The sequence below is a fragment of the Cyclopterus lumpus genome, chromosome 1, assembly GCF_009769545.1.
Source record: "Cyclopterus lumpus isolate fCycLum1 chromosome 1, fCycLum1.pri, whole genome shotgun sequence".
Classification (NCBI taxonomy): domain Eukaryota; kingdom Metazoa; phylum Chordata; class Actinopteri; order Perciformes; family Cyclopteridae; genus Cyclopterus; species Cyclopterus lumpus.
Genome location: NC_046966.1, coordinates 4,723,491 through 4,737,448, shown reverse-complemented (window position 1 = coordinate 4,737,448; position 13,958 = coordinate 4,723,491). Strand labels below are relative to the sequence as shown.

General features: G+C 45.3%; 1 protein-coding gene across 1 annotated transcript in view; it reads left to right on the top strand.

Moving 5' to 3' along the window:
* The first annotated feature begins 5,482 nt into the window (after positions 1-5,482).
* The window catches only part of adgrl3.1 (adhesion G protein-coupled receptor L3.1), an 86,474-nt gene continuing 77,998 nt past the window's right edge, over positions 5,483-13,958 (top strand). Inside the window, exons 1-2 of the mRNA XM_034545454.1 lie at positions 5,483-5,537; positions 12,244-12,457. Of these exons, the coding sequence (XP_034401345.1) occupies positions 5,483-5,537; positions 12,244-12,457 (269 nt within the window). The remainder of the gene's footprint in view (positions 5,538-12,243; positions 12,458-13,958) is intronic.

Genomic DNA, 13,958 nt, shown 5'->3' with positions numbered 1-13,958 from the left:
AACACGTTGCACGGCCTCCTGAGCTTTGTTCCGCTCCGAGTTCTCTCCAACAGAGCAAACAATGGACTGAAGAGAGGGGGGAACTAAAATTGGTGCAAATTGGTATGTCTAAATTGTATATGTATATAATATAATACATCATTTGAAGACACGTCAGTCTATTTTTAGATAAACACGCCAAATGCCTCCGCTGACAACAAATATTTATAATAATTTCTGCATATTTGAAGGCTTTAAACTAATGACGAGCATGTGGTCTTTAGAACCTTGTTTACTTCCGCTCTTAATTAGTGAGAGCATTTGAATACAGCTACAGATGGAGTGCAAATTATAAGGATTTGTGTAGCACAGGCGGCAACCTCCGGTTCTGAAGAGATGAGGAAGGGCTTACAACGTGCATTCCCTCTACTGGCCATCAGGGGGCGACTTCTCTACTTCTTTCTTGATTTATTCCCTCAGTAAACATTGTAAACATGAGTTTATGGTCCCAATCTCTCGTTTCAAGTCTTCTTCAATACAGTATGATGTTTATGGTCCATTTAGAGTCAAATAGAGCATAAAGCAGGGTATGATTTAGGGCGGGGCTACAAGGTGATTGATCGTGATCGTTTCTACCCCACTCCTCCGCCGTCCAAATATGGCCACTTCCGTTTACTGGGGACAGTTTTAATTTTTCCGAACAATAAAGCCATCGGCCAATTACCGGTTGTCGCCTCTATTTATAAAAAAACAACAACACGGTAGCTATAGTCGGCAAACTTTATTGCTCCACTCAATGTTGACAGCACGTACGAGACGACACCAGATCGTCTCCTTACCTTTCCCAATAAAAGCCAGAGAAAGATAACATTCACATGTAATGTTTATTTTAGTCGAGCCCTTGGTGTGCAAAACCCTTTTACACAGACAGGTCCACATGGTATTCTTTTAGGCAAACACACTGCATGGCTACATTGGAGACTCTCTGCCCGGAGGCTGAGGGAGTAGGGCATCTGGTCTCCTAGCGATAAGCATGTGTGTGTGTGTGTGTGTGTGTGTGTGTGTGTGTGTGCGTGCATGTGTGTGTGTGTGTGTGTGTGTGTGTGTGTGTGTGTGTGTGTTTGTGTGCGTGTGTGTGTTTGGGTGTGTTTGGGTGTGTGAATGCGCTGACAAAGTAGCCCAGTCCGGTCAGCACTCATTAGTGAAAGAGAGAATCCCCGAATGAGGAGCGCTGTGACAGGAAGGACTCTCTCGTTAGGGCACAAACACACGCACACACACACACACACGCACACACACACACACACGCACACGCACACGCACAGGGTCAGGCTGCCCTCGGTGCACAGAATCAGCCCGACATCAATTAGTCCATGGATGCATGCAATATAGTCTGCGAGTGCAGTGGCCCCGGCAACAGCTCCGTTAATGCCGACCCCGCAGGAAACGAAGACTCGGGGCTTGAAGAATAGAGAAAACCCGAGTCCACTTTCGGGGAGCACCTTTTTCATCACCGTGCACTAAATAACAGGTTCTTATTTGATAAGATCGCACTAATCTGATTCTTTTTTTTTGTGTGCCACAGATGAGTTTCACGTACTGTATACTTGGGAGGCAAAGGCGGTCTGAAAGGATGATTATGTTTCTGGAATAATTGCCAGCCGTCTAGCGAGCAGATGTAACTGGGCCAGAGGCGGATGGAGACAGCAGGTGGACGGCTTTGATCCAGGGGACGGGCTATTTGTTTTGGTCTGGTGCTGCATATTAGATGGTGTTTTGCTCGGTTTTATGCAGATGCCGCTCGTCTGCCCGGGGAAGGGGGGTGTGTGTGTGTGTGGGGGGGGCCTCCACCGGGACACGTCCCGCTCAGGTTCGGAGAAAATACAGAGAATCTGAAACGGCTCCATCACACCGTCTGAGGACGTCTTCACAGATGCTTCCGATAATCGGCGCCATTCCTGTCCGCTTATTCGTAACGTATTAACCGATGGACGCTTCAGATGGAGACAGGATGGGTGTCGGGGGGGGGGGGGGGGGCAACGCTCCGGGGCGTTCACCGTTCCGTGTGCCCTCTTTGGACTGCAAATTTGCACGCCACCACCAGAGCATATGGGAGCATGCCGCCCCGCTGAATTATGAGCACAACTTTGAGCTCGGATTAGTCCCGGACCGCTCGAGGGGGGCCACACATCTATCGTCTACTAAACGGGGTGGTGGGAAACGAGAGGGTTAATTAACTGATGGCGGTGTGGCATGCGGGGTGATGGAAAAGCTTTTGAATTATGGAACAGTGGAAGCGCTGCGGCTGGTGGCGTCCGGCCATATGTCAGCGCGCGCCTCCTGTGTCTGCGGCTCAGGAGACAGCTGGTCAGATGGCGCTCGCTCAACCGCACTAGGGACCAATCAATCAAGAGCCTGTTGGGTTGTTTAAGCGGAGGGTGCGGGGGGTGGTGCGGGGGGGGGAGGTTGGAGGGAATGACGTCGGCTGCGATTCGATCTCTTAATGGATTCGTCGGGGGAACGGTTAAACGGTTAGCGGGGATATGACATCGTCCAATCAGACGCATCCGTGTGTCCGTAAGAGTCCGCCTCTTCAATCTGTTTTTTGGTTTGTGTAACAAGAAATAAATCAGAGGTTGTGTTCTGAACATGAACCCCCCCTCCCCCCAAAAAATGACTTCCTAGTTAAATTAGTTTTGAAAATTATCCCCCAAAAAAACTGGATGAAATATAGTTTGACTGTTTAGATGCAACAACAACACAATAATTCCTCACAACCGCTCTGGCTTTGCTTAAACCAATTGTTTTTGTTTTGTTGCAATAATACATTTAAAATGTTTTATATTGATATATTCTGACATGCGAAAAAGAAAGCAATAATAAAAACATCTCGTGCTTTCCGTCTCTGGTCTGTTCCCAGAGACCCTGATATGCCTCTGGGTGCGTCTGTATATCTGTCGTGTCATTGTCGATGTGCAGAAGATGCATCGTGCACATCTTCTCCTTGTGTCTCTCTGGTGGTTATGGAAAGGTCCTTGTCATTCCAATAAGACTATTTTAATAAGACTTCTATAAACAACAAATATGGCATTCTCATAGATGTAGCTTTTACAACATTATATCCAATAATAACTGTCGCCCTGGCAGCGTGATGGAGATAGCCGGCTATTGTCTCAGTCTCTGCTGGGCCAAAAATGATATGGTCCCACTGATCAATAGTCTCTGTTACACATGATGCATTTCCCATGGCTCTGGCTGTCAGCTTGGCTCCATCTGTCCTTGGCTGTTGCACATTTCTGCAGTCTCTCTTGGCCTGACACACACACACACACACACGCACACACACACACACACACACACATTCGGACGCTGTTCATCCGGAGCTGGGTTCCCTTGAGGACTGTGAACATTTAGGCACAAAAACAGGACTGCTGTTACCTTTTGAACTGCTTCCATGGAAACAAAAAAATGTTTGCTCCACATCAACTGGGCCGATTGCGTAATGACTAAATGCAACGCAGTGACCCTTCTGCAACATGATCCGAAACGCACAACTCTCTGCCTTCGACGGAGAAAACGACTAAACATCCGATTTGGGGGGATTTTGCAGAAAGAAAGAAAGTTCACTGTCGGTTGAGCGACGCTGGTCAGATTAATACGTTTAGGGAGGTGAGGGGGGGAGAGAGGGATGCTCACCAGTCTGTCACCGCTATAAACACCCTGAAAGACCACCCTGCTATTAATTGTTTATCGCTGATGGACCATGAAATGAACAATTAGATTGTAACATCAATACATTTCACACTGCTGACGCGGGACTCCAGAGCGCCGGTGAAACCCCCGACACTGGCCGCGGCACCGCTGTTGCAAACTCCCGCGGATCACTCGTCGTCGGGGGAGGGGTCCGTCGTCCCGTGGAACATCCATTCGTACAAATTTGCCACGTCAGCGCTTGACATTCGGCATCGCCTCAGCGACACCCGGAGCTGTTAACGCTGCCAAAGGGAGCTCCTCGACTCCTTTCGGGAGACAGCTCGACGGTACACAGCGCGAGATCGTTTTTTAGACTCTCGGGGGCGACGAGAAGACGACTTAAGGACAACTTAACGATGGATAAAGTACTTCTCAAACGGGGAAGAAATAGTTCCCCAGCTAACGTCAGTGCCATAATGCACAATGTCTGCCATCACGCAGTGTGCAAACATGCATAATTAAGGGGATCAGTTAGACGAATATTGACCTCATCTCCGAATTTTCATTGATTGAAATGTGCATTTGTAGCACGCTGATGAATTGTCCCTGAAGGAATGCTCTATGAACCGCCAGCCCACATCGAATTTACTTGATACTCAACTAACCAGAAAGTTGGGGCGAGTGTTTTGATACCAACCATATGCTTCTTAACCGTTCCATGCTCTGGGCATCATTTAAGATCATTATTGATTACCGCGTGGCCTTCTGGAACATGTCTGCAGGAAGCTGCTGCATTGAGTTTAAAGTGCTGCTTTTGTTACAGCATCCATCCGTCAAAAGTCAAAAGAGGAGCAGGATGTCAGGGAAATGTTTCCCTTCTGCAAGTGTAACTTGTTTATTATTGAAGCCGTTTGGATTGTTTATTTGAATTTGAGATACATTTTTTTTGGAGAACGCTGCTGTTGGTTCTCGTGCTCGGTGAACTGTGACTGCATCGTGCACAGTTAACTAGCAGTTAGAGATTTAACCATCGACCTTTTTTTTTTCAGTTGAGTTCTGGTTCGATTTACCAATATTATTAAATTGACATTGCGTTACAAATTGACATTACAGTTTAATGTGTTTCCGAAAGCAATTTATTTCAACTATAAGTTAAGTTGCATTCTTGGCAACTCCTTTAAAGTTGGAGAAAAAAAAAACGTGGAATAAATCAAGTGCACAGCAATTAAGCTCACCGTCCGTTTAAACGGACGTATTTGTGTGTCCTATATTATCACCTAGCCTCATTCAACACCTCTTCACACACAAACACACACACACACACACGCAACCATATATACACATTTTGCTGGACACCCTTCAGTCTAAAATCGCTCTTCTTTTTTGCTTCTGTCCCTTTTTGTTTTGTGCTCACTTTAAAATAAAATGAAAGGACAATCGCCACTATTGTTACATTTTTATATGGATTGCTAACCTCAGTCCAATACGTGAATCACGCTACATCAGACACTATCTAACAGCTATATAATAAGTCAAGCTCTAATGCTCGCTACTGATGCTGCAGCTGACATATTTAGAGATATAACTTTGGTTATTGTGTGTTATTGTACAGAGAGCATAGCCACGCGTAACACGGTATAATATGTCCTATGCACATGAGGCATCCAAGTGAACAAATCCCCTCTGTCCCTTCTGCAGGGCCTGTATGGTGTCAGGAACACTGAGCTGTGAGAAAAACAGCTCGCCACAAGACCGTCTGGGCTCAGCAGGAAGCGCCGCCGTGTTTACTTCCAGGTCAACCTCAGACGTCATGTGGACCAGATGCCTGCTCTTCGTCTCGACCTTGTTTGCTCCCATCGCCATTGGTAAGAATCGGGACCACGCGCGGCTCACAACCACACTTTTATCGTATAAGTATGTACTTATATATGTACTTATACGTATGTATGTATATTTTTCGGAACACGTTTAAACATTTTTTTTTAGCAATGTTTTGTTATTTTCAATTGAACGAATGTTGAAAGAGAAAACGAGAGGCTAATTTGTAGCCAACCAACCAGCTAGCCTTAGCGTTAGCAGCAGAAACTGCACGCGACACTCCCGACCGCGACTGCATGGAAGAGGTAACGAAAAAACTAAAAGCACAGGTGTACATATTACAATTAACGATGGGCTGAAATCCAATTCATGTGCTTTGGTTTCAGGTATTGCGCATGGCGGCTCACTTTCACGGCTAATTGGGGCGCTTTAAAAGAAAAGGGCCTTCTTTGATGTCTGCTAAGATAAAGGCTTATTGCGTTGGGGGGGCGGGGGGGGGGTTGAAAGAAAATGAAAGAGACTGTTGCATTTTTCCCGTCTCTTGGGAAGAATCTGCCCACACGCCAGCAGACAAAAACACTTTTCTTTTTCTTTTACATACCATGAAGTTTGGTTCCACATGTTCGGATTGACTTTATCTGCCCACAACCACAAATTGATGTAATGACTGCACAGTTTGACTCCCTCCAAACACACACACACACACACACACAGTGCAGATGCAGCCCCAGTAGGCTGTCTGTATGTTTCCTCCTCTCCCCCGTGACGGTGGGCTTTGAAGACTCCTACAGGGAGCTCTGGCCCACTTGGACTTAATCCTATTAATGGCTGCTGTCAATCACGCTGCTGTGGAGGAAAAACTGCCGCAACATGTGCAAACCCACACACACACACACACACACACACACACACACACACACACAGGAAGTGCTCACAGGCCGCCACTTAGACACGCAAACATTGAGGGCTTTGCCTCAACGCAGCGAGATGAGTTTCAGTCAAAGGTATTTGAATCAATGTCTAAAGAATAAGTCGACATATGCAAATCGAGCTGTTTATACTTAGCGGGATTAGTCGAAACAAAGACAGTTTAGTTTGAGTACACACAGCAGCGAGCAGCGAGCAGCGAGCAGCGACGTCTTTCCCACCGACTGGCGTCTTTTCAGGGTTACGTGGACACAAATAAAAGAAAAAAGGGGAGACATGGATAGAAAATCTGATTTGGACATTTCACCTCGTTTAAAAGGGAGGCTGTTGTCTTCTATGACAAGAAAACAAAAGTAAACAACATCGTTCCATTACTCAATACTTTCTGTCAGAGATGGACAATTTTCTTTCCATTACGATTTTTTTGCTCATTCCAATTTCCTAAGAACTACACTTGAGGCTCCAGAGTCTTGTTTGTTTACAGCCATACTGAAACCGTACAAAAATATGATTTCAACCGTCCCCAAAGTCAATGAAAACTGTAAGAAATTCTAATTGCTATCTTTTTTACTTTGTTAATTTCATATGTACGTGATTATTTGCATGAAACACACAATTCAAACAATTTGGAAAAAAGATTTTGATTTAAATAAAATAATAATAATGGCAATTATATATGATAAGCTTCTTAGAGCTCATGTTAAGAATTTAAACGGGTCATAAATCCCTTTCTAATGTCTACTTTTGCCATGGGTAACATTTTTATAATAACTGCACGATATGAAGCATTAGTTAAGTATGATTAAACACTTAATTCATCATTTATAAAGCATTGTTCCACACTTTATAAATGATGGATTCACCATTTGTAAATGAAGTGTTATATAATGCTTCATAGCGTGCAGTTATTATAAAGTGTTACTGTTTATTTTTGTTTGTAATATTTGGTCATGTTAGAGGCAGCAGTGACCCAGAGAAGTCTCTCTCTGGTCCCGTGGCTCGGTAACACTTATATAATATCATAATAACTGCACGCTATGAACCATTATATAATACCTCATTTACAAATGGTGAATCCATCATTTATAAAGTGTGGAACAATGCTTTATTGATGATGAATTAAGTGTTTGCTCATACTTACCAAAACATCTCTCCAAAGTTTCTCTCCAAAAACTACATTCTGCAAGATTACAGTTGGACAGTGTCGTAATTTAGATATGCTCGATAAAATGTTTTACTTATTAGAGTTTAAAGGCACCATAACACAAGTCGCTCTCTACTTTAAGCTCTGCTTTCTGGATCTCAGCTCCATGGCTATATTAATTCCTGCCTTCCTCCTTAAAGCAGGTGGGACCTGTAGTTTTTTTAGCAACTGTGACTCAAAGAGCCATAAATAGTGCATGCATTGGGGGACTACTTTGAGCTGTGGAATAATACATTTCAAATGCCCATGGTCATCCTTAATAAAGAACCCTAGTGCTATGGTGGATAACTCATTTATGTGTTATTTTTTTTTTTCGCCCGATTATTGGAAAACCATCTGAAATATTTATTGAGGCTGCTTTCAGTCGGAGTCGTGTTTCAATAGTCCCGAGGGAGGAGGGTCCCTGACCAGAAGTTTGCCTCGATGAAATTGCCCACACTTGAGTGTAAGAATGGTTTTCCAATCATAGATTAAGTCCAACAAGCCTTCAGTTGCTGAGCAGGGACCTTTTATATACTACTTGGTTTTTGTCTGGACAAAATATCCTTTCAAATATCAAAACTCTGGTGTTTTTTTTTCTTCTTCTTCTTTTAACTCCACATCGCAGACACCAGCACCGGCCCAAACTGCCTTTGGCGGTCAGAGTGAGAGATCACCTTTCCCTTTCCCTCTCACCTTCTCCTCCTCCTTCTCCATCCATCCACCACCTTTGCAACTATCTTGTTGTAAAAAATCGATAGCCTTTTGTTTCCCCCCCCCCTCCTCTCCAGCCCATTGCCCACCCACCGCCCGAGGCGATGAGAGTGTCTGAATAAGATCGTCACCCGCTCTCTCCACGACTAATGACAGACACATTAACATGCGCTCTCCGGCTCGCACGTTAACGGCAGTGTGTGTGCGTGTGTGTGTGTGTGTGTGTGTGTGTGTGTGTGTGTGTGTGTGTGTGGAGACGGGCGGGTAAACATGGCGTGTTTGCGCGTCTGTACCGGGAGGTGCTGCGTGACTACACATGCCCGTTTGTGTGAAGGGAAAAAAAAGAAATGACAGAATCAAACAGTGCATGTTTTATAGGTGAGGCAGCTGATATAAATAGATGAATCAAACGGTGACAGGCGACACAGGACACTGCATTTACTGGAGCTTATGAAGGCAGAGTGGCTTTTAATTGGAATACAGACAGGCCCCTTACTTGAATCGTGTGTGTGTGTGTTTATGTGTGTGTGTGTGTGTGTGCCATAATGCTGTCTTTATGCCCTGTAAGGCAACACTGTACGACATCTGATCCAAAGCCAGTCTAGACAGCTGCCGTACAATACGGCGTATTGATCCGCTCGCGCTTCGGTTAACCCCCCTCTCTTCCCAAATTTACATTCGTGCTCACGGAGGCGGACGTGACGCGACCATTGAGAAACTAATAAACTAACGCATATATGAACGAAGTTATGACCCACTGCCCTAAGCATTTCCCTACACACACGCACACACACACACACACACACACACAGTGCTTCAAATCTTCAGCCACCACTGAGACACATCCTATCTGCACATGTGCTTAAAGTCTAATCACAGCCTGCAGTGATGTGTGTGTGTGTGTGTGTGTCTGTGTGTGTGTGTCTGTGTCTGTGTGTGTGGTCATTAGAAAGGACATTTTCAGTAAATGTCACTTATATATCAGTCTTATCTCGAAGCTAGCGCTTGCCATTATCAATGTAGTCCCCTCAGGTACCAGCGCCGAGCAGGTTTCTGCCTCTACATGTCATCACTCACGCCATTTATGTGTGTGTGTGTGTGTGTGTGTTGTGGTGAAGGGCAGTAATAAAATAGAGCTGGGCCAGGGTGTCATCGAGCTCATTCAGATTCTTTGCCGCATCCATGTAACCATGACGCTTTCCCAGCCAATGAGGGAGCCAAGGGGGAGGGAGGACAGGGTTGCTATGGTTATCGTGACAGGGAGAGAGCAAGGGGAGGTGGTGCCGTGCCGTGCCTCACTTTTCAGGGATGTTTGAAGGGCCTGATTGCGGAGCGGTCGTCCGCTCGCCGTGTGCTCACCTGTGTGTGTGCGTGTGTGTGTGTGGGTGTGTTTGTACATGTGTGCGCTCGCCCGTGTGTGTGTGTGTGTGTGTGTGTTCGTATATGTGTGCACGAGCTTGTGTGTGTGTTGTGCGCGTGTGCTTTTGAGAAATGATTTGGAAAGGCCTTGACAGGATGAATTCTTCAATAAAAAGGAAAGTGACAAGCAGTCCCAAACCTATATTCTATTTGTCTATTCGACGGGGACAATGCATATCTATAGCTTACATTCTCGGTCGTGGTCCTTGGGTAGGGGGGAAGCCTGAGACAATATGAGGCGAATATGAAACGAAACAATAAAAAAACAGCCGGGCTCGGGGATGACAAAGGCGAAGTGAGCACCTCGGCTGATAACCTATCTATCTATCAAGGGATGACGGGCTGGCGCTCCCGGGACTCGCTGCTCTCAGGAACAGAGAACAACAACATCCAGGCTTCACCACAGCAACCAAAATCCCTGGGAACATCCAGCCCGAGACCATCAACAGCAAGTTGACAAACACACAATTAAAAAGGATGAGGCCGCGCAGAAGAGACACATTTGTTCCATTTATTTCATTATGGAGAATAGTCAGTGCTGGTATATATATATATATATATATATATATATATATATATATATATATATATATATATACTGTTTTTTAAATTTTTTTATCATTTTTTAAATCAAAATGTGTCATCTACGTAAATCGTGTAGATCCAAAGAGTTTTTGTTTGGAGGGGCCTCAGCGTTTCTGAGATTGGAGTGAGACAAGGTGTCGAGTCTTGGCCAATCAGCGTTAAGATGGCTACAGCGTCTTCATTGGGGGGGTTAGGGTTAGCTTCAATGTCAGCCCCCAACATCTACTGCTGCAGAGAAAAGGAAGCAGGAGGTAGAGGCAGAAAAGGCTCATGGCTAACCAGCGAAATAGGAAGTGGGTTCATGAATGACTTTAACCATATAATGAAGATGTATATGTGTTATTATTATAATTAGGGTCCGAGCACTGACGTAGTCGGAGCGGAGGACCTATTGTTCTTAAAATGTTTGTTGTTTACTAAAAAAGTGGGGCTAGGTATGAAACCTCAATCCCGTATTGGTTCTGTCCAAAATGTTTATTATTATTACCGTACGTGTTTCTATGTTCTTAATCAGATCAGGTCAGAATGTTGGTCAGAACAATAAAAAAAAACGCAGTTGTAAAAGCTTCAGGTTTCATCAAACGACGTGGATGCGGTGTGGCGAACCAAACACGGTGTGAAGTTTTGGTGAAGTTTGTTTATTAGAATCCCCACCCACGAGTACTCCAACCCATCAGATTGTTTCATGCTTGGTCAGTTTTGCTTGGAATGTTCTTGACCCCGGCGATCATATTTTCAAATGCAGCTGTCTCTGCCGTGAGATTGATCCGTTCTATGAGCGTGAGCGTGTGTGTGTGCTCGTCCAGTGCCACCATGAAACCTGCTGATTACAGCCTCATGGCTGCTCTGGTGAGGTGGTACAAACGATGTGTCTCCCAGTAAACAGAATTATGGGGATTCTGGTCAAGGTCGTGTGAGCCGCCCCTCTCGGCATCACTTTGGAGCACTCGCACAGAGCGTGGAGAAATAGTGCCCATTACTTTGTTACAGTTCTAACGTTCATTATCCTGCATTAAACCCATTTTTGTAGCTGTCCATGTTCTTAAGGAACTATTCAAATTGGTATTTACCGCATTCTGCACACACTCGACATGTCCTGTTGAAACTGAACCACCCTGAAGTCAAAAAGGTGAGGCATCCCAGAGGCATTTTTTTTTTTGAAGCACTTCTTTTGTTTTTTGTTGTTGTTGTAATTATCTATAGTTGCATTTTGGTTGATTGCAGTGTTTATTGCCCATGGGACTTATAAGAGCACAGGCCTCCGTGCACCACGGGTGAGATCTGCCTTTTCCCTTTCGCGAACATCGGCAAACATTCAGGTCATAAGACATCTCGACTTGATGAGTCAACGGAAGCTTGATTGCTGTTTGGTCTTGCAGATGTTTCATCATCCGAGAGCCTTCATCATCAAACAAGCAATGGAAAAAGAAAAGAAAGAGGATCTGGGGCAGATCAGAAGCTCCGATCTCATTGGAAGTAATGACACGTTAACTCTGCTTCAGTACAGTAGGGGTGGATGTTTGCATCAAATTTGGAACTTCGGAGAATAACGATGCATTTCCATCTTTGGATTAATCTCGGCCGCACTAAATGCCTGCTGAACATTTCCAGGCAATACTCTGTATCTGGAGTGATGTCTAAAACTGCTCACTGCAAAACAGTAATTACCAAGTCGCCTCACTCGTGACAGTGGACGTGCCCTTATGAATATTCGACTGTGGTGCTATTGTTTTCATATAGTGCGGATAATTAGTCTATATGACAAGGGTACAAATGCAGTCTTAGTGGAACACAATATGTGCTTGTACAATTTAGTCCTCCGGTGCGCATAGTTCAAAAGACCGCTCGGCAAATAGTGGGTGTACTTTCTTTTCTCCCGCGGGACGGGAGAGACGATCAAACCATCCTCCTCTTTGTGTGTGCAGCCCTCGGCCGTGCCCCGATCCCCATGGCGGTGGTGCGGAGGGAGCTGTCCTGCGAGTCCTACCCCATCGAGCTGCGCTGCCCGGGCACCGACGTCATCATGATCGAGAGCGCCAACTACGGACGCACCGACGACAAGATCTGCGACTCCGACCCCGCCCAGATGGAGAACACCCGCTGCTACCTCCCCGACGCCTACAAGATCATGTCTCTCAGGTCAGTGTGTGAGTGAGTGTGTGTGTGTGTGTGTGTGTGTGTGTGTGTGTGTGTGTGTGTGTGTGTGTGTGTGTGTGTGCGTGAGCGCTGCATCGTGTCTGATACTTCCACAGACGGGAGGGGACCACCTCAAGTCGAAAGAAAGGAGGCAAAGTCTTTCTGATTCCCACAACAGTAGGGTGTGTGTGTGTGTGTGTGTGTGTGTGTGCGTGTGTGTGTGTGTGTATGTGTGTGTGTGTGTGTGTGTGTGTGTGCGTGAGCGCTGCATCGTGTCTGATTCTTCCACAGACGGGAGGGGACCACCTCAAGTCGAAAGAAAGGAGGCAAAGTCTTTCCGATTCCCACGACAGTAGGGTGTGTGTGTGTGTGTGTGTGTGTGTGTGTGTGTGTGAGTGTGTTCAGGGTGTCGACTGTGTGTTCGCCACGCATCCTGGTAGAGTGTCAACTTCGCCTGAGTAACGCTGAAGTTGACAGCAAACAACAGCATAGAAAGGACACACGCCTGTCAGACGTAGAGTGTAACGAGGGCGTGGAGAGAAGAAAAAGAGGAGAAAAGGTGATGGACATTCTGTGGAAAGCGGCGTGACCCGCTCGGTTCCTGTTGGTTCGGCACAGCGACCGTACAGCTGTAGAAACCTTATCGCACAATGGGAGTTACTCAAGTAGCACTTCCTCTACAGCTGGCCCGTGTGATAGCCTCCTCTCCTGGCATTAGGAGCGGAAAGAGGGCTCCAGAGAACCAGCAGTGTCTTGTTGAACAGGGGTTACAATACATGCCAAGGTTTGATGTCAAAAATTAAGGATGAGATCAAACACCAATTAGCTCAATATCGATATTGAGATGAAATTGGAGGTGACCTATTGTATGCTTTAACGAAATATTTTGATATTTTCGAGAAAATAGTCACCAAGAATGTGGATATAAAGACCAAGATGGTAAATTAAATAAAACAACAGTGAGAACAACAACCCTTCAATGTGATGCAGCCTTTCAAACCAGGAAAAGACGATACTTATGTCATGTAACGACATCCAAAATCGAGTGCGATATCGATATATATTATCGATACATTCGCCCAGCCCCTGATATGGGTCAGGTGTCGTGGGGATGAGAGATTGCAAAAATATTCATGAATTTGCGATAATGGCAGCACGTTCCGATTTGAGGAAGCGATTGAGCCAGAGGCATATGGGCTCAATAGGATAGCCTTTTATTCAGGTTGCACAGTGTTTTTGTACACTATAGTGTATGTTTTGAATATGTCCGTTCCACACAATGTGATTGGTTGAAGCCTTTTTTAAAAATAATAGCTGAAGAAAAGTAGCGAGGAGGGGAAAAGCAATGCTCTGTGTAATGAGAACATCCGGATATAAATAATTCACTAACACAACCATTAGTATCTCTTTTTTTTTTTCACACGTCACCCAACTTTGAGTGCTCTTCTCCTGCCGTCCAATTATTTCCCCATCTCTTTTATTCCTGTCTCGATATTGCTCTCGC